Here is a 26,145-nt window from a genome sequence, read left to right on the forward strand (position 1 = left end):
GGTCTAGGTGGCACCAGCTGATCTATCAGAATGCAGGATGTGAAAAATACCTCTAACATCAATCCTAGGTTTTACAATAGTGGTGATCTATAGGAGCAATTGGGAGTTTGAATTCTTGTGGCCTCTGGCTGCATGACTCCTAAGCCATCATTTCTAATTTTGTGGCTAATGTGTTGGTTTTATAAAGATAGTCTGGTCCCTAAGCAAGAGGAGAGGGGAGGTTGTTTGGAGAATGGGCTTTTGTCATTCTTCTTTTCAAAGTTAAATTATAAACTAAATACTTCCAAAGTTGGTTCAGTCTACCCCCAGCAATGGACAAAGGCAGCTTGGCAGTTACAAGCAAGATCCGCTGACTAGGTCAGATTTCTTCACTGTCATATTTTTCCTATGCCAAATTTTTCTCACTGTCATAATCTTTGCAAAGGCAGTTTTAATCTCCCTTCTTGGGTTTCATCACACATTATTCTTAAAGGTAAGAGGAGTGAAACCACTTTGCAGCTGTCTCCATGTATTCACAGGTGCCTGGTTGGGGTTTCAAGACTTGCATGACAATGATGTTAGTACTCTCATCCACAGTTTTAGCACAGCACTTCAATGAACAGCAGACTAGAAGATAATGAGTCTTAATGTCAGGAGTGTAAGTCTGATCTTCAGTCTTCTTTGTAGAATTGATTTGAAACCCTGGGGGATTCAGGCAAATAGCTCTGAGAACCAGTCAGACATAGGGTCACTAGTAGAGAGAGATTTAGGTCAGGTTTTAGAAAGACAAATTGGGACACACAGAAAAGAGAAAATTTAAATATATCATGCCATATATTTTTAGTCAGCTTTTCAGACCTGAGAATAGATCAGTTGAATTAAACAGTAGTGTCCCATTCTAGGAGGTGGCATTGCAGATGGGCTATGCTCCTATATGTGATGAAGACAAACAGATTTTTAATAAGAGGTATTTCTATGGAAACAGAAGAAAAAGGTTAATGTTAGGCACAATCTGTCCAGATGCCCAATGCAAAACACTCTTAGTTACAGAGGAGGAAGGCTGTATTTGACACATTTTTCTTGACTGTATCCCAAGGAATAAGCTTTAGCTTGTAAGGCCTCAGGGAAAAAAGAAGGTAGTAGTCCAAATGTGAAATATGGAAGAAAAATTTGAAAGCATTAATTTGGGGACTTGCAGCCCAGAACGAATTTCAGTCAGTCAGTCCAAATTTTAGAACCTATTTTTTTAATTAAAAACAATGAACAAGACTAAAATTTAACAACAATTGTACCATAGTTTTTAGAAATACAATTTTTCTCTCTCCAGTCTCCCAATTTTATCAAAGACAAATCATGGTAGGGCTGATTTACTTGCAAAATAAGCTTTAGATCATGTACTAATCCATTCTCACACTGCTAATAAAGACACACCCAATACTGAGTAATTTATAAGGGAAAGAGGTTTAATTGACTCACAGTTCAGCATGGCAGGGAGGCCTCAGGAAACCTACAATTGTGGTGGAAAGGAAACCAAACACATCCTTCTTCACATGGCAGCAGCAAGGGGAAGTGCTGAGCAAAAGGGGGAAAATCCTCTTATAGAACCATCAGATCACATGAGAACTCACTATCATGAGAAGATCACGAGGGTAACCAGCCCCATGATTCAATTACCTCGCACTGGATCGCTCCCATGACACATGAGGATTATGGGAACTACAATTCCAGATGAAGTTTTGGATGTGGGTACAGCCAAACCATATCAGTCCAATTATACTTGGCCCAATTATTTGCATAAAGTACAGCAAGAATAATTATTTGTTATATGGTGATATGATTTGGATTTGTGTCCCCACCCAAATCTCATGTTGAATTATAATCCTCAATGTTGGAGAAGAGGTTTTGCTAATAGAGGGTGCTGGGTGCAGAGACTAGGACACAGGACAGAACTGCAGATAATGTCTGACTCTTTCCAACATAGCTAAAGGACATGGCTAAATCCACATGTCCTCAGGCCTTACTTACAATTTAAAATTTGGAAAATATTTCTAAAGCAGGCAAGTAGACACCTATCAAAAGTCATAGAAGCAGTGTGTAACTTTAAAGCCTCTAATAAATACAGTATCTGAACGGCCTAATTTAGATCAAATGTCTAAATTGTGAAGACATTTTTATTTTATTTTACCAATAATCTTTAAAACTGTCTTTATTTTTCAGAGCTTATTAGAGTCATGTGAGCTAAAAGGCATTAAAGTTTCTATTTTTCTGACAAAATATTTTATTTAAGTGCTTATTTTTAAAGCCAATTAATTAGAGCTCTTTTATATATTTTGATACTGAAGCATCACGCATACACACAACATATATGAATACATAGAAGCAGATCTGGTAGAATCTGCTGTTTTTAATTTTTTAAACAGTCTGGGTAGCACCAGCTAATCCATCAGAATGCAGCGTCTGACACTGCAAGATGTGCTTCGGCGGGCGGAGCAAGATGGCCGAATAGGAACAGCTCCAGTCTCCAACTCCCAGCGTGAGCGACACAGAAGACCGGTGATTTCTGCATTTTCAACTGAGGTACTGGGGTCATCTCTCTAGGGAGTGCCGGACAATCGGTGCGGGTCAGCTGCTGCAGCCTGACCAGCGTGAGCTGAAGCAGGGCGAGGCATCGCCTCACCTGGAAGCGCAAGGGGGAAGGAATCCCTTTTTCCTAGCCAGGGGAACTGAGACACACAACACCTGGAAAATCGGGTAACTCCCACCCCAATACTGCGCTTTAAGGAAACAGGCACACCAGGAGAATATATCCCACACCTGGCCGGGAGGGTCCCACGCCCACGGAGCCTCCCTCACTGCTAACACAGCCGTCTGCCGCGATCTATCCGCAAGGCAGCAGCGAGGCTGGGGGAGGGGCGCCCGCCATTGCTGAGGCTTAAGTAGGTAAACAAAGCCGCTGGGAAGCTCGAACTGGGTGGAGCTCACAGCAGCTCAAGGAAGCCTGCCTGTCTCTGTAGACTCTACCGCTGCGGACAGCGCACAGCTGCAGTCCATTAGGGGAAAGAGCGGGGCCGCTGCAGACCTGAACGACTCTGTCTGACAGCTTTGGGAGAGCCGTGGATCTCCTAACGCGGAGGTTGAGATCTGAGAACGGACAGACTGCCTGCTCAGGTGGGTCCCTGACCCCTGAGTAGCCTAGCTGGGAGACATCCCCTACTAGGGGCAGTCTGATACCCCACACCTCACAGGGTGGCGTCACCCCTGAGAGGAAACTTCCAAAGAAAGAATCAGACAGGTACACTCGCTGTTCAGCAATATTCTATCTTCGGCAACCTCTGCTGCTGATACCCAGGCAAACAGGGTCTGGAGTGGACCTCAAGCAATCTCTAACAGACCAACAGACAGTCCTTCTGACTGTCAGACGGAAAACTATCAAACAGGAAGGACACCTATACCAAAACCCCATCAGTACGTCACCATCATCAAAGTCCAGAGACAGATAAAACCACAAAGATGGGGAAGAAGCAGGGCAGAAAAGCTGGAAATTCAAAAAATAAGAGCGCATCTCCCCCTGCAAAGGAGCGCAGCCCATCGCCAGCAACGGATCAAAGCTGGTCAGAGAATGACTTTGACGAGATGAGAGAAGAAGGCTTCAGTCCATCAAACCTCTCAGAGCTAAAGGAGGATTACGTACCCAGCGCAAAGAAACTAAAAATCTTGAAAAAAAAGTGGAAGAATTGACAGCTAGACTAATTAATGCAGAGAAGATCATAAACGAAATGACAGAGATGAAAACCATGACACGAGAAATACGTGACAAATGCACAAGCTTCGGTAACCGACTCGATCAACTGGAGAAGAGTATCAGCGATTGAGGATCAAATGAATGAAATGAAGCGAGAAGAGAAAACCAAAAGAAAAAAGAAGAAAAAGAAATGAACAAAGCCTGCAAGAAGTATGGGATTATGTAAAAAGACCAAATCTACGTCTGATTGGGGTGCCTGAAAGTGAGGGGGAAAATGGAACCAAGTTGGAAAACACTCTTCAGGATATCATCCAGGAGAACTTCCCCAACCTAGTAGGGCAGGCCAACATTCAAATTCAGGAAATACAGAGAACGCCACAAAGATACTCCTCCAGAAGAGCAACTCCAAGACACATAATTGCCAGATTCACCAAAGTTGAAATGAAGGAAAAAATCTTAAGGGCAGCCAGAGAGAAAGGTCGGGTTACCCACAAAGGGAAGCCCATCAGAATAACAGCAGACCTCTCGGCAGAAACTCTACAAGCCAGAAGAGAGTGGGGGCCAATATTCAACGTTCTTAAAGAAAAGAATTTTCAACCCAGAATTTCATATCCAGCCAAACTAAGTTTCATCAGTGAAGGAGAAAAAAATCCTTTACAGATAAGCAAATGCTTAGAGATTTTGTCACCACCAGGCCTGCCTTACAAGAGACCCTGAAGGAAGCCCTAAACATGGAAAGGAACAACCGGTACCAGCCATTGCAAAAACATGCCAAAATGTAAAGACCATCGAGGCTAGGAAGAAACTGCATCAACTAACGAGCAAAATAACCAGTTAATATCATAATGACAGGATCAAGTTCACACATAACAATATTAACCTTAAATGTAAATGGACTAAATGCTCCAATTAAAAGACACAGACTGGCAAACTGGATCAAGAGTCAAGACCCATCAGTCTGCTGTATTCAGGAGACCCATCTCACATGCAGAGACATACATAGGCTCAAAATAAAGGGATGGAGGAAGATCTACCAAGCAAATGGAGAACAAAAAAAAGCAGGGGTTGCAATCCTAGTCTCTGATAAAACAGACTTTAAGCCATCAAAGATCAAAAGAGACAAAGAAGGCCATTACATAATGGTAAAGGGATCAATTCAACAGGAAGAGCTAACTCTCCTAAATATATATGCACCCAATACAGGAGCACCCAGATTCATAAAGCAAGTCCTTAGAGACCTACAAAGAGACTTAGACTCCCATACAATAATAATGGGAGACTTCAACACTCCACTGTCAACATTAGACAGATCAACGAGACAGAAAGTTAACAAGGATATCCAGGAATTGAACTCATCTCTGCACCAAGCGGACCTAATAGACATCTATAGAACTCTCCACCCCAAATCAACAGAATATACATTCTTCTCAGCACCACATCGCACTTATTCCAAAATTGACCACATAATTGGAAGTAAAGCACTCCTCAGCAAATGTACAAGAACTGAAATTATAACAAACTGTCTCTCAGACCACAGTGCAATCAAACTAGAACTCAGGACTAAGAAACTCAATCAAACCGCTCAACTACATGGAAACTGAACAACCTGCTCCTGAATGACTACTGGGTACATAACGAAATGAAAGCAGAAATAAAGATGTTCTTTGAAACCAATGAGAACAAAGATACAACATACCAGAATCTCTGGGACACATTTAAAGCAGTGTGTAGAGGGAAATTTATAGCACTAAATGCCCACAAGAGAAAGCAGGAGAGATCTAAAATTGACACTCTAACATCACAATTAAAAGAACTAGAGAGGCAAGAGCAAACACATTCAAAAGCTAGCAGAAGGCAAGAAATAACTAAGATCAGAGCAGAACTGAAGGAGATAGAGACACAAAAAACCCTCCAAAAATCAATGAATCCAGGAGTTGGTTTTTTGAAAAGATCAACAAAATGACAGACCGCTAGCTAGACTAATAAAGAAGAAAAGAGAGAAGAATCAAATAGACGCAATAAAAAATGATAAAGGGGATATCACCACCGACCCCACAGAATACAAACAGCCATCAGAGAATACTATAAATGCCTCTACGCAAATCAACTAGAAAACCTAGAAGAAATGGATAATTTCCTGGACACTTACACTCTCCCAAGACTAACCAGGAAGAAGTTGAATCCCTGAATAGACCAATAGCAGGCTCTGAAATTGAGGCAACAATTAATAGCCTACCCACCAAAAAAAGTCCAGGACCAGATGGATTCACAGCTGAATTCTACCAGAGGTACAAGGAGGAGCTGGTACCATTCCTTCTGAAACTATTTCAATCAATAGAAAAAGAGGGAATCCTCCCTAACTCTTTTTATGAGGCCAACATCATCCTGATACCAAAGCCTGGCAGAGACACAACAAAAAAAGAGAATTTTAGACCAATATCCCTGATGAACATCGATGCAAAAATCCTCAATAAAATACTGGCAAACCGGATTCAGCAGCACATCAAAAAGCTTATCCACCATGATCAAGTGGGCTTCATCCCTGGGATGCAAGGCTGGTTCAACATTCGCAAATCAATAAACGTAATCCAGCATATAAACAGAACCAAAGACAAGAACCACATAATTATCTCAATAGATGCAGAAAAGGCTTTTGACAAAATTCAACAGCCCTTTATGCTAAAAACGCTCAATAAATTCGGTATTGATGGAACGTACCTCAAAATAATAAGAGCTATTTATGACAAACCCACAGCTAATATCATACTGAATGGGCAAAAACTGGAAAAATTCCCTTTGAAAACTGGCACAAGACAGGGATGCCCTCTCTCACCACTCCTATTCAACATAGTGTTGGAAGTTCTGGCTAGGGCAATCAGGCAAGAGAAAGAAATCAAGGGTATCCAGTTAGGAAAAGAAGAAGTCAAATTGTCCCTGTTTGCAGATGACATGATTGTATATTTAGAAAACCCCATGGTCTCAGCCCAAAATCTCCTTAAGCTGATAAGCAACTTCAGCAAAGTCTCAGGATACAAAATTAATGTGCAAAAATCACAAGCATTCTTATACACCAGTAACAGACAAGCAGAGAGCCAAATCAGGAATGACCTTCCATTCACAGTTGCTTCAAAGAGAATAAAATACCTAGGAATCCAGCTTACAAGGGATGTCAAGGACCTCTTCAAGGAGAACTACAAACCACTGCTCAGTGAAATCAAAGAGGACACAAACAAATGGAAGAACATACCATGCTCATGGATAGGAAGAATCAATATCGTGAAAATGGCCATACTGCCCAAGGTGATTTATAGATTCAATGCCATCCCCATCAAGCTACCAATGACTTTCTTCACAGAATTGGAAAAAACTGCTTTAAAGTTCATATGGAACCAAAAAAGAGCCCGCATTGCCAAGACAATCCTAAGTCAAAAGGACAAAGCTGGAGGCGTCACGCTACCTGACTTCAAACTATACTACAAGGCTACAGTAACCAAAACAGCATGGTACTGGTACCAAAACAGAGATATAGACCAATGGAACAGAACAGAGTCCTCAGAAATAATACCACACATCTACAGCCATCTGATCTTTGACAAACCTGAGAGAAACAAGAAATGGGGAAAGGATTCCCTATTTAATAAATGGTGCTGGGAAAATTGGCTAGCCATAAGTAGAAAGCTGAAACTGGATCCTTTCCTTACCCCTTATACGAAAATTAATTCAAGATGGATTAGAGACTTAAATGTTAGACCTAATACCATAAAAACCCTAGAAGAAAATCTAGGTAGTACCATTCAGGACATAGGCATGGGCAAGGACTTCATGTCTAAAACACCAAAAGCAACGGCAGCAAAAGCAAAAATTGACACATGGGATCTAATTAAACTAAAGAGCTTTTGCACAGCTAAAGAAACTACCATCAGAGTGAACAGGCAACCTACAGAATGGGAGAAAATTTTTGCAACCTACTCATCTGACAAAGGGCTAATATCCAGAATCTACAAAGAACTCAAACAAATATACAAGAAAAAACAAACAACCCCATCAAAAAGTGGGGAAAGGATATGAACAGACATTTCTCAAAAGAAGACATCCATACAGCCAACAGACACATGAAAAAATGCTCATCATCACTCGCCATCAGAGAAATGCAAATCAAAACTACAATGAGATACCATCTCACACCAGTTAGAATGGCAATCATTAAGAAGTCAGGAAACAACAGGTGTTGGAGAGGATGTGGAGAAATAGGAACACTTTTACACTGTTGGTGGGATTGTAAACTAGTTCAACCATTATGGAAAACAGTATGGCGATTCCTCAAGGATCTAGAACTAGATGTACCATATGACCCAGCCATCCCACTACTGGGTATATACCCAAAGGATTATAAATTACTCTACTACAAAGACACATGCACACGTATGTTTATTGCGGCACTATTCACAATAGCAAAGACTTGGAATCAACCCAAATGTCCATCTGTGACAGACTGGATTAAGAAAATGTGGCACATATACACCATGGAATACTATGCAGCCATAAAAAGGATGAGTTTGCATCCTTTGTAGGGACATGGATGCAGCTGGAAACCATCATTCTTAGCAAACTATCACAAGAAGAGAAAACCAAACACCGCATGTTCTCACTCATAGGTGGGAACTGAACAATGAGATCACTTGGACTCGGGAAGGGGAACATCACACACTGGGGCCTATCATGGGGAGGGGGGAGGAGGGAGGGATTGCATTGGGGAGTTATACATGATATAAACGTCATGCACATGTACCCTAGAACTTAAAGTATAATAAAAAAAAAAAAAAAAAAAGAATGCAGCGTCTGAAAAATACCTCAAACATCAATCTTAGGTTTTACAATAGTGACATTATCTATAGGAGCAACTGGGAGGTTAGTATCTTGTGACCTTTGGCTGCATGATTCCCGAGCTGTAGTTTCTAATCTTGTGGCTAATTTGTTGGTTTTTACAAAGGTCGTCTGATCCCTAAGCAAGGAGGGGCTTATTTGGGGAAGAGATGTATTGTCTTTTTTTCAAAGTTAAACTAGAAGCTAAATTACTCCAAGTTAGTTCACCCTACCCTTGAGAACGAACAAGGGCAGTTTGGAGGTTAGAAGCGAGATAGTCGATGAGGTCAGATTTCTTTCACTGACATAATTTTTCTATGTCAGATTTTTCTCACTGTCATAATCTTTGCAAAGACAGTTTCATCTCATGAACTGAATTGGGTCCCCCAAAAAATTCATATGTTGAAGCCCTAATCCCCAACTGTCTGTATTTGAAGATAGGGTGTTTATCTAATAGGACTGGTGTCCTGATAAGAAGAGGAGAGACACCAGGGATGTGTGCACACAGAGAAAAGGCTATGTAAGGACACAGGTAAAAAATGGCCATCTGCAAGCCCAGGAAAGAGGCCTCAGAGGAAGCCAAATCCTGCTGATGCCTCGATCTTGAGCTTCCCAACTCCAGAACTGAGAATCTCTCTTGTTTAAGCCACCTAATCTGTGGTATTTTCTTACGGCAGCTCTAGCTATATACCAAAACCATGCCCGCTGCCAGTTACAGAGGTGATAAGGCAAGCTTCTCTTGAAGAATGTCTTACTGGCATGAGGTCACATTACAGACCGCTGCAAGAAATAGACCCCACTCAGCCTCTCATGGCCACTTGATGAGTTTTCACTTGATATGGACGGGATTGGCTGATTAGGTTGTACATGCAATCAGGCTCATTAGACTAGAACTAGACTACTGTTCACTTCCCTCAAAACCTCTTTTGTTTTGCTCTGTTATCATTTTGTTTTGTTCTGTTCTGCTTTATTTTCAGGGAGAAATAATCTCACTGTCTTCCCGAGAAAGGGTAAATCTTGGCTTTTCCAGGCATGGTGGCACATGCCTGTAATCTCAGCTACTCTGGAGGCTGAGGTAGGGGAATCGTTAGAACCCAGGAGGCGGAGGTTGCAGCCAACCAGGACCGCGCCAGTGCACTCCAGCCTGGGCGACAGCAGAGAAACTCTGTCTCAAAAAAACAACAGCAACAAAAATATTGACTTTTGATACCTACCCTTCATATAACAGTCCAACCAAACCCCAACCCGTTCATTGTCAGAACTATCCACTCATTGAATCTAGCATGATTCATTGCATCCACAGAAAGAAATTTGAGAGGAGGGAGATTAGATAAAACGCTTAGATGAGAAGCACATATGAGATTTTTCAGAAAGCTGAGTGGAGCGTTCACATATTATCAGATTACTACAATAACTGTTGTATAAGATGGAGTCCTGGGTGGCCTTTCTGATGTCACTGGTTTGGAAGGAGTATATTTGCTTTTTTATAGAAAATATCAATCAGTTTTCCCTATAAGTTTTGCATGAATGTGCATTGCTACAGAAAGCAGTGATGAACTGCTGGTCAGTGTGACTCGGAACTTTAAGGCTAGACCTTTGAAATTCAACAGTTTAGGTTCCCCATTTGTTTGATTTCAGAGCAGGAGGTAAGAAATAGGTTGAAGATATATTTTTACCACACCTCAGTTGTGAGCTCCACAAAGCAGAAAGACCATTGCTTTTTAATTTAAGGCTCACAGAGAAATATTTCAGGGAAGTAGTTACACCATGAAATATTTTACAAATGTTACATTACAGTTTCATATGCCAAATGAAATTTGACATTTTCACCTTTGTTCCCCTTGAAGAGCCAAGTCATCTCTTTTAATATATTGAATATGTTTAATGGTGCTGACATTTGCAATAGAAAACCCAGACCCTGAATTATTTTATCTGAAAATAAAGACAATTTGCAGGCCTTCCTTAGAGGACCAGCTGTTACATTCAAGAATGGGCTCAAAAGAATCTACTTCTCTAAAAAACTGGGAAAGTCCCATGGGTCTCAGGGGTTTTGCTGCCATCCTTCCCAGGGCTAAAAGGTCACATCCTCAGAACCAGTCCCATGATTTTGATTGAAGGTCTTCATGGACTAATGGTCCTGAATCTTACACAGAGCTTAACAACGGTATATTAGACCATATTTTCAACCTGCTCACATTTCAACCATCTGACCTGACTTCAAAGGGAGAATTATTTTATCTAGACACCGTATTGTGTGAATAGTTTTTCAAGTACTAAAAATTTGCTTTATCTTCAAAGCCTGTGGCTACTGCCCTTGGCTTTGAGGATAATGTTGCAAGTGGCTTTTCATGATTGTACTAGAACCGGAGCAAATCTTAGATTTATTGGCAATTCATATATGAATCCAACCATTGGGAGAAGTGTTTATATTCATAAAATAGCACTCCAGGAAAAAAATGACAGGAATATTAAATGTGGAGACATTAGTTAAAAGATCAGCTGCTTCCCCCGCACAGTGTGGTTCAGTCTGAAAATACAGCTGCATGCCATTTTCTCACTGATGATGCAGGAAATATGATGACCAGTCACATCCAACTTGCAGGCCACTTGAGGCTTCTTTCCACAATCTGGGAGTAGAAGGGGACCACACTGTCTCCACAGCACATAAGCCAACTTCTGTGGCTTTCCTTCAAAACAGCATTCCCTGCTTTTAAACATCTGGATGCAGGTTCAATTAGCGGAGCCCAGGAACTGCTCTTCTGTAGATTGATTCTCCCACAGAATACTGAAAACTCATGAACTCCTGACTTAAAGTACCTTTCAGGTCTCCTTCTGATGAGTTTCTCTGCAGATATTCTTGAAGTCTCACTGTGAAGTTTTCTATCAGATCTCATTTTCTCTCCTCTTGTGCACCCTTAATTTACTTATCTGAGTTTTGTAAATTGTAGGGAGAAAAAGAAGGGCTCAAGTAAACTTGTTCATCTCCTAAGTGACTTCTTATAACTTTGTTTTAAATGCCTGCTTTCATGTTTCTGACATGCCATGCTTTTGTCTCATAACAAATATTTGAATAACTCATTTCAAAACATAACAAATTGTCACCTGAGTTTTCAAAAACTCTTGGTCAGCCAAGCTGGCTTTTGGTTATTTCCTCACCTGACTACGTCTCTATTCCAACAGGGCACTCATGAGAAGATCTATAACAAAATACTTCTTTCCCTGACTTTATGAAATCACAACACAAAAACCTAAGAAAAAAAAATTAACTGTGGTAGAATGATTTATATTCCTTTGGATACATACCCAGTAATAGGACAAATGCAGGCGTATGTTCATTGCAGCACTATTCACAATAGCAAAGACATGGAATCTATCTAAATGCCCATCAGTGACAGATTAGATAAAGAAAATGTTATATGTATATATATATATAACATTTTATAAGTAAATACACACACACACATACACCATGGAATACTATGCACCCATAAAACAGAATGAGATAATGTCCTTTGCAGGGACATGGATGAAGCTGGAGGCTGTTATCCTTAGCAGACTAATGCAAGAACAGAAAACCAAATATTACATGTTCTCACTTATAAGTGAGAGCTACATGATGGAACACACGGACACACAGAAGGGAACAATACATACTGGAGGCTATGGGAGGGTGGAAGGTGGGAGGAAGGAGAGGACCAGGAAAAATAACTATTAAATACTAGGCTTAGTATCTGGATGACAAAATAATTTGTATAACAAACCCCTGCGACACAAGTTTACCTATATAACAAACCTGCACATGTACCCCAGAATCTAAAATAAAGTTAAAACGTTTTTAACTTAAAAAAAGAATTAGTAGTTTCCGAGGGCTCACATTCTCATGTGATCAGAAAAACACAAATTGTTCCATATTCTCTTTTTACAAAGAGTAAGTCCAAGCTAGCAAAGCTTTCTAATCTTCAAAGATGATAGGAGAGGGCAGGAATAAACTTGCACTCAGGCAGAACCAAGTAGATTGATGTAGCCCTGGCTGATGATCACAGGACGAGCTACTTTCCAGTGAACTGTATGGGTCAGGACGAAGTCACCACTCTTCTGCCATTTTCTAACTTTTCCTTTCAGAAATGGATTTTTTTAAGTCCAGGTTTAAAATGTAGTCTCTTGCAAAGGTTAGAAGATGTTTCCTCCTATTGCTACTCCATGATGCTTTTTCTGGTGCCACCGCAGCCTCTCCTAGAGTCAAGCCACTCATGGGTAACCAGGTCTTCTTCAGTCTTGTACTTTGACGACTTCATTGTCGTGCCTCCATCCCTTGGCAGCCCCGAGTGTTAAAATGATTTTCTTTCTAACTCCACTTCAGCGTCTGTATCTGTATCAGACTCCAATCCTATTTTTAACTAGGATCACTTCTTTTCTAAACCCAAGAACTCATAGCCTTCTTTAATCTACATGTGTTTCCTGGAGCTCAGTAAAGCAGTTGCTACAGATTTAACACCTAAAATGACATTTTTTCTAATGAATTAGTTATAACCATTACCATTTGCTTGGTAAAAAGAGCACAGGTCTAGGAATTAGACATGGGTGCGAATCCTGCTGCCGTCTGCTGGTTGGATAGCACTGGATAAACCACTTACTTTCTCAGAGCCTCAGTTGCAAATGTGAATGAAAACACAGCATGGCGAGAGTACAGATGAGGAAGTGAAATGATGCCCGTGAAAGCATCCAGTTCAGTAAGAACCTTAATATATTTTCCTTCTAGCAGAAAAGAGTTGCTTATCTTAACCCCTACACTCTACTTAAAGGTAGCAGAGTAGCTTATTTATATGAATTTATCTCTGCATCTATTTGTGAAAATCAACTTGTTTTTGGCCAGAGACCCTTAGCTTAAAAGTTTCTATTTTGTGATAACAGACTGGGAAGGGTGAGTGGGGGCCAGAGGAAGGGTGAAGAGATGTGGATTGAAGAGTACAAACATACAGTAAGATAGAGGGAGTAAATTCAATGTTTGATAGCAGAGTAGGGTGTCTCTACTTCACAAAAATGTATTGTGCTTGGGAGATGGACACCATAAACACCCTGACTTGGTCACTGTGTTTTATATGCATGTAATGGAATTTCTCATGTTCCCCATAAATTTACACAAGTAAAGAAGTTTTTGTTTTGATGCCAGACATATTTCACAAATAATAAAATGCTTAGCTTCAAGTGGCAAGACATGGCTTTAGGAAAAGATGATTTGGAGCAGAACACATATAAACCTGAGAGCCCTCTGACAATATTTCTGCTGTGAGCTCGTCCTTCTCTTGCATAATGTAAGCCAGCTTCTGAAATGAGTAGTCCCAGCAAGTCCCAGGGCAAGAGAGAGATGCCAAAGCAATTACATTTATGGTAAATTCAGAAAAGGAAAATGTGCACAAGATAGGAAGAAAATCTCTGCAGGCATAATTTCAAGGAAAGGCAGTAGGTGGTCTCTGCCAGCAGTCATTGGATGTGACTAGCATGGAGCAATTCGAGGTGGAATGGATCTCTTTAAGCAAAATGGTGCGATGGCTATGAGGCAAAACCTTAAATAGTGGAAAATCCTGTAAGAATCACAAAAGCGTTTCTAGTATGTTGCAAATTAAATTGTGTTTAATTTCTACAAGCACTTCACAATTTTTTTATCTCAGTCTCGAATGAATTATATTAGGGCTTATATGTAATTCTATCCTGAAATCTCCCTATCCCCAAAATGTTTCTTTTTAATTCTGATTTTCTCCTGTATATATCATTCCCAACACTATCAAGCTTCTTGAAAGAGAAACTTCTATTTGTTGACTCTAACCTTCACCTTCCAATTTTTTCTAAGTTCTCTTGGCAATCTGCCTTCTACCTGCATTCATCACACCACAGAAACTGTCCTTTGAAAGGTCTCTGGTGACTTCCTAATTGCCAAATCCAACAGCCTCTCCCTAGGCCTCCCCCTACTGGATCCCTCTATGAAATTTGACACTGCAGCTCACCCCTCCCACCTTGAAACTCTTCTCCCAGGCTTCTTTATGATTTCTTCTTATTTTCTCCTTCTTATTTCTAGCTACACTTTCTTTGCTCACTTTCAAAAAAGTCATTCCCTGGAGTTCCCTCCTCAATCTTCTCATATTCCTTTCTATTCTCTGCTTGAGTGAGATCATGTACTTCTATGATTTCTATTCTTACTCATATGTGGTTGCATCAGTCCAAGTCCAGCCAGAAGACAGAAATCACATCAGTAATTTGAATAGAGACATTTTAATATTTTTTTAAAAACTGTTGGCTGGTAAGAGGGATAAAAGAGGGCTCTAGGGAGTACTGAAGCAGCAACTCCAAAAAACAGTAACCATCATTAGGGCTGAGGAATGTGAGCAAGGCAGGAACTTGGAAACTTAGAAGAACTCTCCAACTTTTCCCATGCCAAGGCTGAGATTCAGGCCTCATTTGATGTGGTGTGGCTGTCATATACACGCAGCTTGGTAGTGACAAAGAAACTTGCAGGACATAGCAGCTGCTGCTTATCTCTGAGGACCACTCCTGCCAGGGCTGCTCTCTTCCACCCCACCCCACATGCCCATTTACTGGCTATCACATGGAAAAACTGTGCGTGCACACACACACACACACACACGAAAGACCCTTCCTCCTGCTAAGTCCTTCCCGTGTCCTTCCAGCACCCAGCACCCTCTATTAGCAAAATTGTATCCACTGACAAAGGAGAAATGTCGGCAGGGTCCATCTTGAGAATCACAAAGTAAGGCAAAAAAAGATTTGAAGTCGAAAGGCAAAATATTAGTAACTAGAACAGTGGATAACAGCATATACCCAAATATTCATTTCCTACCCTGACCTACCTTCCAAATTTCAGACTTCTGGGTGTCTATATACAGATGTCACAAAGACACCTCAAACTCAGCATATCTTCTTTATTATACTCATGGAAACAGTTATCAAGATCTGTAATTTTTATTAAAATGTCTAAACATATATCTTCTTTTGAATATATATTATACATATATATAATTCAGATATATTATTTGGATACATTCTATCACTAGTTTAGATTCTCTTTGCCAATTAGAACTAGTACCCATTATGACAATTACATAACTCTCCACCTGTCTTTCTCATAATCACCAGAATTTACTGTCTAAAACAAGTTTTTCTTCTCAAAAACATTGAATGACCTTTTTGCCAACAGAACAAGGTCTAAATCCCTTATCTTGATATTTAAGACTCTTCACAAAATGGCACCAACACACTGCCCCAGTCTCATTTCTTACTACATCTGGATACTACTGCTACTACTACTATGAAACATTAACATCTATTGAGCATGTAATATGGTCCATACACTAAAACAAACATCTTATATGTATAATCTCATTTAATACTCACATCAAATTTATGAAGCGTTATCCTTAATTTTAAGGAAAAAAACTGAGGCAAAAATAAGTTAACTTGCTTAAAGTCATGCAGCTCTAGTAAATGGTGAAACTAAACTCTGGGCAGTCTAGCTTCAGAATATGTGCTTTTAACCATCTCCCTAGAAATAAATGAGAGTAGAAATACGTTTAACAAACGAGGCAAAAGAGTCATTAAAAAAATGAAACATTAGTGAAAGAAATTGAGTATCTAAATAAATGGAAAAACATCCCATGATTGTGGATTTAAAAACACATTATTGTTAAACGGTGATACTATGCAAAGTGATCTACAGATTAAATACAATCTCTATCAAAATCTAAATGGAATATTTTGCGAAAATAGAAAAACCCATCCAAAAATTTATATGGAACCTCAAAGGACCCTCAATGATGAAAACAATCTTGAACCAGAAAAACAAAGTTGGAGAACCCACATTTCCTAGTTTCAAAACTTAATACAAAGCTATAGTAATTCAAAAAACGTGTGATACAGGCATAAAGATAGATGTATAGACCAATGGAATCTAATAGATTGCCAAGAAATAAGCCCTCACCTATAAGGTTAATAGATTTTTGACAAGGATGCCAATATCCCTCAATAAGGAATGGACAGTCTGTTCAACAAATGATGCTGGGAAAACTGGATATCCACTACTAATGGACTGAATTATGTCTCCCCAAAATTTATATGTTGAAATCCTAATCCTTGGTACTTCTGAATGTAACCTTATTGGGAAATCAGGTTATTGCAGATGTAATTAAGTAAGATGAGATTATTCTGAGTATGGTGGGCCCCAATCCAGTATGATTGGTGTCTTCATAAAAAGGGGAAATTTGGACACCAGCACACACAAACAAAACATCAAGTGAACATAAAAGCAGAAACCAGCATGATACATTAACAAGCCAAGGAGCGTCAAAGATTGCCACAAACCACCAGAAGCTAGGAAAGAAGCACATTATGTACCCTCTTTCACAGCCCTCAGAAGGAAACAACCTGTGAACACCTTGATCTTGGTCCTTTAGCTTCCAGAACTCTCAGGCAATAAATTTCTGTGGTTTAATCCACCCGATTTGTGATACTTTCCTATGGCAGCCATTTCAAACTAATATATCTACATGCAAAAAAAAATGAGGTCGTAAACTTTACTTCACACCATACACAAAATTTAATTCTAAATGGATCAAAGACCTAAACATAAGCGCTAAAACTGTAAAACTCAGAATAAAACATAGGGGAAAATCTCCATGGCATTGGAATGACAATGATCTCTTAAATATGACACCAAAGCACAGGCAACAAAAGAAAAAAATAGATAAATTGGACTTCATCAAAATTAAAATTTTTGTGCATCAAAGGCACAATTGACAGAATGAAAAGGCAACCCATTGAATAGGATAAAATATTTACAAGTCATGTATCTGATAAAGGATTAATATCTAGAATATATTTTTTAAAAACTCCTTAAGCTCAAAACTAAAACCACAAATGACTCAATTCAGAAATAAGCAAAGAATCTGAATAGGCATTTCTCCAAACTATACAAATGCTCAGTAAGCAAATGAAAAGGTTTTCAACATCATTAATCATTAGGGAAAAGCAAATCAAAACCACAATGAGATACCACTTTACATCCACTAGGATGACTGTTACATAAACCAGAAAAACTACAAGTGTTGGCAAAAATATGAAGAAACTGGAACCACTCTACATGCCAGATTTGTATCCATTCATCTATTCATGGATACTTGTGCTGTTTCTACTTTTTATTTATTTATTTATTTTTTTGAGATGGAGTCTCACTGTGTTGCCAGGGAATGTAAAATGGTTCAGCTACTGTGGAAAACAGTTTGATAGTTCCACAAAAGGTTAAACATAGAATTACCTTATGACCCAGCAATTTCATTCCTAGGTGTATAGGCAAAATAATTGAAAACAAAGATGTGAAAGATATTTACATGCCAGTGTTCACTGAAACATTATTCACAGAAGTAAAAAAGTAGAAACAGGCTGGAAGTGGTGGCTCACGCCTGTAATCCCAGCACTTCAGGAGGCCGAGGTGGGCAGATCACGGGTAGATCACAAGGTCAGGAGATCGAAACCATCCTGGCCAATATGGTGAAAGTCTGTCTCTACTAAATTACCAAAAGTTAGCCAGGTGTGGTGGTGCATACCTGTAGTACCAGCTACTCGGGAGGCTGAGGCAGAGGAATCACTTGAACCCAGGAGGCGGAGAGTACAGTGAGCCAAGATTGTGCCACTGCACTCCAGCCTGGCAACAGAGTGAGACTCCATCTCAAAAAAAAAAAAAAGAAACGTAGAAACAGCACAAGTATCCATGAATAGAAGAATGGTTACAAATCTGGCATATTTATATATGTGTATATTTATATATGTGCTTATTCATATAAATATATATGATATCGGCTGTGGTGGCTCACATCTGTAATCCCAGCACTTTGGGAGGCCAAGGTGGGTGGATCATGAGGTCAGGAGGTTGAGACCATCCTGGCTAATAAGGTGAAACCCCATCTCTACTAAAAATACAAAAAATTAGCTGGGCATGGTGATGTGCACCTGTGGTCCCAGCTACTAGGGAGGCTGAGGCAGGAGAATCGCTTGAACCCAGGAGGCAGAGGTTGCAGTGAGCTGAGATTGGACCACTGCACTTCAGCCTGGGGCACAGAGCAAGACTCCATCTCAAAATAAAAAAATATATATATATATGTATATATATGAATATTGGCCTTAAAAGGAAATGAAGTTCTGATACATGCTACAATGTTAAGTTAAATAAGCCAGACACAAAATGGCAAACATGGTATGGTTCAATTTATATAAGGTTTACAAAATATTATTTATAGTCAGTAGAATAGACATTACCAGGGGATGGGGGAGAAGGGGAAGTAGGGAGTTATTGCTTAATGATTAATCGTTGCTGTTTTGAATGATGAAACATTTTAGAAATAGATCTTGGTGATGGTTACACAACATTTTGAATGTATTTAATGCTATTGAATTGAACACTTAAAATAGTTAAAATAATAAACTTTATATTATGTACATTTTATCACAATTTGCAAAAACAGCTCATAAGAAGATGTCAAAGGCCTGAGAGACTGGGATGGAGAGGAAAGGAGTGGGACATTCAGTACCTAGGACTAGAATCAGCAGAAATTGTTCATTGAGGGGTAGGGAGGTGGGTGTGTTTGGTGTGGCGCTCAAATTGCCAGATTGAGATCTTGGGGGACTGTGTAAGACACTGTGAAGATTAGCTGGCAATCCAGACTGAAGAATAGGCCTGCAATGCTGGACCAAGGCTTGTTCATCTGCGGTCTCCTTTGACTTAAGTGCTGTGAGTGATCACATGATGTAAATGAAATGTGATTTGACCATGGCAGCACCCCATTTACCATCACAGACAATTCAGCCAAAAAAATTAACAAACAAATAAATAGTAGTTAACATTTACTGACCACTTGCAATGTACAAGCACTGTGCCAGGCACTTCGCATGCATCGGTTTAATCCTCACAACTGCCCTCTGAGGCATGATCGTCTTCATTTTACAAACCTTACGTTGAGCCATGCTATATAATTTGCCATTCCCTTAAAAATGCCTCACACTGTCAAACTTCAATATCTGAGTTCATTTCTGATTCCTAAGGCAATAGTGTCCCTTCTGTCACTTTACTGTGTACATTCAATTCTACTCATCCTCCAGAGCCCCTTCCAATGTCATCCATCCTACCAAGTGCTCCAAGCCCATCTCACTCAGAACGGTCATTTCCTCTTCAGGCCTCACTTAGCATGTAGTCTCTTAAGATGTCTTCAGAATAATGTCTCCCTGATATGATTGTTGGCTCCTTGAGAACAGAAGCCAGTTTTTCTTAGTCTTTGAATTTCTAACCACAAAGTGTCTTTCATTCAGAATCACTCTCAGAATGTTGACTTTCTATAAGTGGATGAACTGAGCTTTCAAAAGGACAGGAGGCTGAAGTGGGAGGATCGCTTGAGCCCAGGAATTAAAGACTGTAGCAAGGTGTGAGCTGTGAACACCCCGTGCAGTCTAGCCTGGGCAACAGAGCAAGACCCTGTCTCTTGAACAAAAAAAATGAGGTTATAGGGAACCTCATTTGTACCTCATGAGCAGAACCTGGACCTGCTCAGTCTCCATTCAGTTCTCTTTCCATGTTACCCTAGTGTCTTCTGTATTTCCAGCTCTGCAAATAAATTTGCATTCTAAAATCAACTGTGGTCCAGAGGTTGGGCACAGTGGCTCACGCCTATAATCCCAGCACTTTGGGAGGCCAAGGCAGCTGATCACCTGAGGTCAGGAGTTCAAGAACCTACCCAACATGATGAAACCCCATCTCTACTAAAAATACAAAATTAGCTGTGAGTGGTGGCACATGACTGTAATCCCAGCTATTTGGGAGGCTGAGGCAGGAGGATCGCTTGAACCCGGGAGGTGGAGGAAGCAGTGAGCCAAGATTGAGCCATTGCACTCCAGCCTGGGCAACAAGAGTGAAACGCCATCTAAATAAATAAATAAATAAATAAAATCAACTATAGTCCATAAAAGGGAGCATCTTAAATTTTTTTATCATATTAAAAATTCACAGCCAGAAATATGGGAAATCTCAAGCCTTTCTTCCGTTCATGTCCTCTCTGATGTCCTCACTAGACCATCCAGTGCACAAAGGATAGGACTGGTTCTTTTTTTATTTTTTGCTCTACACCCAGTTTCCAGCATAGTGCCTATGACATAGCAGGTACCTGGTAAATGTTGTTGCATGAGGAATGAACCCACCACTTCTTACTTGAAAGATCTAAGGCTATCAGGAGGAATTAGCAGACCATGCTGGCTCATTTGTTAAGCTAAGGCTAGTCCCTCTCTAACAGTCAGTTGAATTACCTACTCCACATCTACTAGCCACCTTGACACTTACGCCACATTCTCCTTCTCTTGTACCTCTCTGATAAAAACCTCCTGTGTTGGGGGCTGGGGGACCAATATTAAAGCTGAGCCTGACTTCTCCTGCAGACCTAAAGAACTCCTTTACTCTCTGCCCAACCTTTTCCTGGTCCTTGCCCAAAAGGAGATTATCTCTGTAATTCCTGTCACCCATTATGATTCCCCTTTTCCTCATTTTTCTCCTTCCCACCCATTCCTAGCCAAGCACTACCTCATTTTCTAATCCTGTTCAGTGTCTCTCAAGATTCCTTGACACAATTTCAATGCTGTTCAATGCTGAAGCTGGGCATCAAAGGAATAAGGCCTGAAAATGATTGATTCTGTCATAGACATATTTAATATCCCATGCCCTAGATTTGGGCCATGGGTACGTGTGTGAACTGCTTCACCTTCAGCCGGAGGTACAGAGTCCATGTTGAAAAAATATGAATCATCATAAGTGTTCTTGTCTACATTTTTAAAAAAATATATTATTAGCGTGAATAAAAAAGTATTAGAATCAGTTCTATTAGAATTTTATCCACTTGTTTATTTTAATGGAGTTGAGTTTGTGAGCAAAATGAGAGAATCTGAATATGTGCTGGAGAGAGGCAGGTGGACAGGTAAGAAGAGAAGCAAGCAGGAATGGCTGGATACTAACCTTGAGGAAGAGCTGGATATTAATCTCGTATCCAGCTGCCCACCTTATCCTGTAGTGAACTTGCAGCATTTCCTCTCTGGTACAACTTTTTGCTAGAATTTACACAGATGTAGACAATTACGCCTTTGAAACCTGAAATTTGGCTTCCAAAGCAGTTTATCCCATTGTCTACACAGATGCCACTTGAGTGAGAATTTAGAAAATTCAAGAGTTTAGAAAATGGTATCCTCCATCCCTGCCAGAGGCCTTTTGAGCTCATAACATTTAAAAACAAAACGAGGCACTCCAATAGGCTTTGGTGCGTATCCACAGGCAGATCTGGCAGACTTGTCACTCAGTGTCCCTGGCTTGGGTATGTTTTCTTCTTCCCCACATCCTCCTTTTCCAGGAGCAGAGCAGCTCCACAAGTGAGTTCAAATGCCAGCCAACATAGGAGAGCAAGCTTCTCCCTCTGGGACCCACTGGCTATGAACCTGCAAGCAGTTGCCTTTTCTTCCCAAATGTGTTCAGAGCTCCTGGACTCCAGTAGAGGGAAAAATAGTGCCTTGAAGTTGTCTTCAGTATAAACTGATACTGATTCTCTAAGAAGAGTGTGTCTGTGAGTTAAATGGCCCAAGAATGAAAAGAAAGGCCTGCTCAGAGTTCCGTCGGGCAGCTTTCAGGTTGTAGACAGCTTTAGAAAACCAACATGCTGCACTCAGATAAGGAGATCAAATAGGAGATTTACAGAGTGTGCCAGGTTCAAGACAGCGATAGCGAAATCTACCTTTGACCTTCTGGGTGTTTCTATTTCACTAGAGAAACCCCATCACACATCAGGAAATTGATTTTACAAAACGTGTATTTTAAGCTTGGCTTCACAAATTCTAGAGAGAAGTTCCTCCCTGGTACTTATTTTAGGGAAGGTGGAGTAAAGGTAAAAGAAACGAGAGCAAATCAGGTGCCTTTTGATGCCCAGACAAATTCATTCCCTGTCTTTCTAGATCTCCTACACTAAGAGAAGGAATGCAACTAGTTCCCAAGGGGTCGGGGCAGACATTTTCCCTAATTCAAGGTTCAAATCTGGAGTCGATGGGTTCCAGGAAAACCAATAAAAAGTGCTTGGACATATCTATTTATAGTTTTGTTTGTTTGTTTGTTTCGAAAATGTCCACCACTTTCCTTGGATTCTTGGAGAAATCTGTAGGCAAAACCAGGTTAAGAACTATTCCCCTATACTCTGCATTATTTCACTTTACCTTGTCATCAAGGACAGAGATCCTGAAAGCAGAGCCCCAGCAGTAGCAGATGAACCCAACTTGTTGCCTAAGTCCCTGAATAAGGAGATTAGTACCCACCACATTGATTCCCTCCTGACTGGCATCCCCAACCTCTACTCCTAGAGTAAATGAAATATGAAGTCTCTCTTTCCACCACCACCGTTCTATCCCAGCATTATTTATTCCTTTCCTGATACTCAGTATATTTCATAAAAATCTCTCTGCCTCATTGCCCACCCCGGCAGGAACAGGCCCAGGTGGGTACTCTTCCGTTGCAGAGAGACTCCTTTCCCTGTCTACGCATCCAGGCAAAAGAACCTTGGTTAAAATGATCAGTTGGGCCCATCCTGGTTTTGTTTCCATTCTTAAAAGGACCTAAAGGGATTATCATAATCCAGGACGATATAAAGGCTTAAAAAGGATTAAGATCATTGACTTCATGTAAGCATACACATCTAAATAGCAAACTATCAAGAATATCCGTCTCTGCTGCAGACTGTGCTTCTGACACTATCAGGAAGATTGGTGAAACCTTCAAGCAGGAAGAATATAATGAAAGTGCCAGGTGTGGTGGCTCACACCTGTAATCCCAACACTTTGGGAGGCTGAGGCAGGTGCATCACCCCGTCTCTACTAAAATTACACAAATTAGCTGGGTGTGGTGGCACACACCTGTCATCCCAGCTATTCAGGAGGCTGAGGCAGGAGAATTGCTTGAACCTGGGAGGTGAAGGTTGCAGTGAGCCGAGATTGCACCACTGCACTCCAGCCTGGGTGACAGAGTGAGACTCCGTCTCAAAAAAAAAAAAAAAAACAAGATATGACAGAAGGACGTGTCTCTGCCCAGACTCTACCTCTGTTGCTGTTTAAGTTTTTGACACTTTTTATTGTCCACTCTTTTCCCACCTCTAAGTATTGAGTTCCTTATATCAGTGCTAACATAATTGTAAAGAATTATCCTCTTTTCCACTCTGCACATTTTCAAAGGTCAGGCTTTATGTAGAGAATCTTTATCCAGTGTAGTATTTCAGCAATAATACTGTCTTTTCTATTTTGCTAATACTCTAGAGTGACATTTAATTTATCATTCAAAAGCAATGCTAAATTATGACAATAGGTGTAGACCGAGACCATTGTAGCCAAACTGAAACCAAAGGTCACCATGTTGTGCCCAGAACCATGCAGGGCTAAGTGGTTTGCTCTCCTCCATCACATCCTATACCTGCCACACCCGCCTCATATTGGATCTCTTTCCCGCTAGCATGATAGTGATAGAAGGTGCTTTGAAACAGGAAGATAATAAATTCCAAATTAAGAACTATCTGAAAAGTCTCCCATTTTAATGAAGTCGTAAACTCTAGGCTACTCCCTCTGTTGCATTATCAACACATTCTTTGTCACAGCCAGCTGCAGTTTGGCTGTTTAACCATCTCATGTTCTTTAGCATATCGAGTAGACCATGTTGTAACCATAATAGGTCTGTTGCCTGATGTGTGCAGCAAGTCAATACACCAAGATATGGGGTGCAGCAGAGAAAGAGGTTTAATTATAAGGCTGCCAAATGAGCAGATGAGAGGAAAACTCAAATCTGTCTCTCCAAGGAGTTTGGGGCTAGAATTTTTAAGGGTTTTGGAGTAGGCTGAAGTTGGGAGATCACTGATTCGTCACAGAGAGCAGCTTGAGGTTATGGGACTGGGAGATGAAGAAACAATATTCTCATGTTGATCCATTTCCTCTGTGAGGGTCTTTAAACTGGCTGCAGTCAGCTGTTCCACTGGAATTCAATATCTGCTTAAGCAATTCTTAAACAAAAACCTTATGATTCTAACGTCACAAATCCTATGTATAGGAATAATGGAGATGCAAATGGTTAGTATCTAGTGCTACAGACTTTCAGTTACAAGGAAGTGAGTCAAAGTATAGACTGATTAATACTTAATTATAACTATATTTCTTTCCAGAATTCTTGTTAAGAAAGTGAAGATGGCTTCAGTGTTACATTTAATTCCCTGATTTTTCTCCATAAATTGCATACAAAGTCAAGGTCTCATTCAACATGCATGTAATCAAAAAGATAATCTATGTCTTACTTAATCTATACCATGGTTGTTAGGAGCCAATGATAAAATACAACATAGCCCCACACTCAACATTCTTTCTTCTTTCCACAGATCCGAAATGTGGCAGCAAATCTCTGTGTGGACAGCAAGCATGGAGCCACCGGAACAGAGCTGAGGCTGGACATCTGTGTGAAGGATGGTTCTGAAAGAACATGGTCTCATGAACAGGTGCGTTAGCTCCCAGAAGCCAGGGCAGTGGGAGCCAGTGGGGGGCTGAGGCAGACACAGAGGGATGCAGTCAGAACAAATCTCCGAATGGTGCAGATGGTGCGTGTGAGACCTGGAGTGAGGTTGCTGTGTCACCAACCAACCCTGCAGTTCAGTGAATCACTTAATGTCTCGGTTTACGTTTCTTCTCAGAGCAGTTGTCTAAATCAGTTCAGATAATGTACACAATTATGCTCTAAATATGAGAAAGGATGGGAGAAATGTGGATTGCGACCCTAGTCTTACTTCTTTTCCCAGAATGGTAGTTTAACACAGAAAGCCTGTAGAGTGCTTTGGAACCCTTCCAGTGAAATTTCATGGTTTTAATGACTCTGTTGTTCTGTGTTTGTGACAACATCTACCCTTGCTTTTCCCCTGACCATGAACAGATCACTTTACGTGGGCCTCCTGTTGTTGTAGTAGGTTTTAATCTTACATGTGAAGGATGTAAGCAACAACACCTCGACGTGGACTTCAGGAAATACTTTAAGGCTGTGTATTACTTTGGTTGATCTTTGTTTTGTTTGTTTTTTTTCTATTTTTGTGGGTATGTAGTAGGTGTATATATGGGGTACATGAGATGTTTTGATGCAGGCATGTAATGTATAATAATCACATCATGGAAAAGGGTCTCCATCCCCTCAAGCATTTATCCTTTGTGTTACAAACAATCCAATTATATTATTTCACTTATTTTAAAATGTATGATTACATTATTATTGACTATAGTCACCCTGTTGTGCCATCAAATACTAGATCTTTTTCATTCTTTCTATTTTTTGTATCCATTAAGCATCCCCACCTCCCACCCCCCACCCCATACCCTCCCACTACCCTTGCCAGCCTCTGGTAACCATCCTTCTGCTATCATCTCCATGGTTTCAATTGTTTTGATTTTTAGATCCCACAAATAAGTGAAAA

The 26,145-nt window shown here is 40.4% G+C and overlaps 1 protein-coding gene across 2 annotated transcripts in view; it reads left to right on the forward strand.

The window, feature by feature from the left end:
• The window catches only part of GALNTL6 (polypeptide N-acetylgalactosaminyltransferase like 6), a 1,250,966-nt gene that overhangs the window by 1,193,191 nt on the left and 31,630 nt on the right, over window positions 1-26,145 (forward strand). For both annotated transcript variants that reach the window (XM_033215693.1, XM_033215694.1), the window contains exon 10: window positions 25,069-25,185. In XM_033215693.1, the coding sequence (XP_033071584.1) occupies window positions 25,069-25,185 (117 nt within the window). The remainder of the gene's footprint in view (window positions 1-25,068; window positions 25,186-26,145) is intronic.

This window comes from Trachypithecus francoisi, unplaced genomic scaffold (genome assembly GCF_009764315.1).
Source record: "Trachypithecus francoisi isolate TF-2019V2 unplaced genomic scaffold, Tfra_2.0 Lachesis_group1, whole genome shotgun sequence".
In the NCBI taxonomy this organism is placed as follows: Eukaryota; Metazoa; Chordata; class Mammalia; order Primates; family Cercopithecidae; genus Trachypithecus; species Trachypithecus francoisi.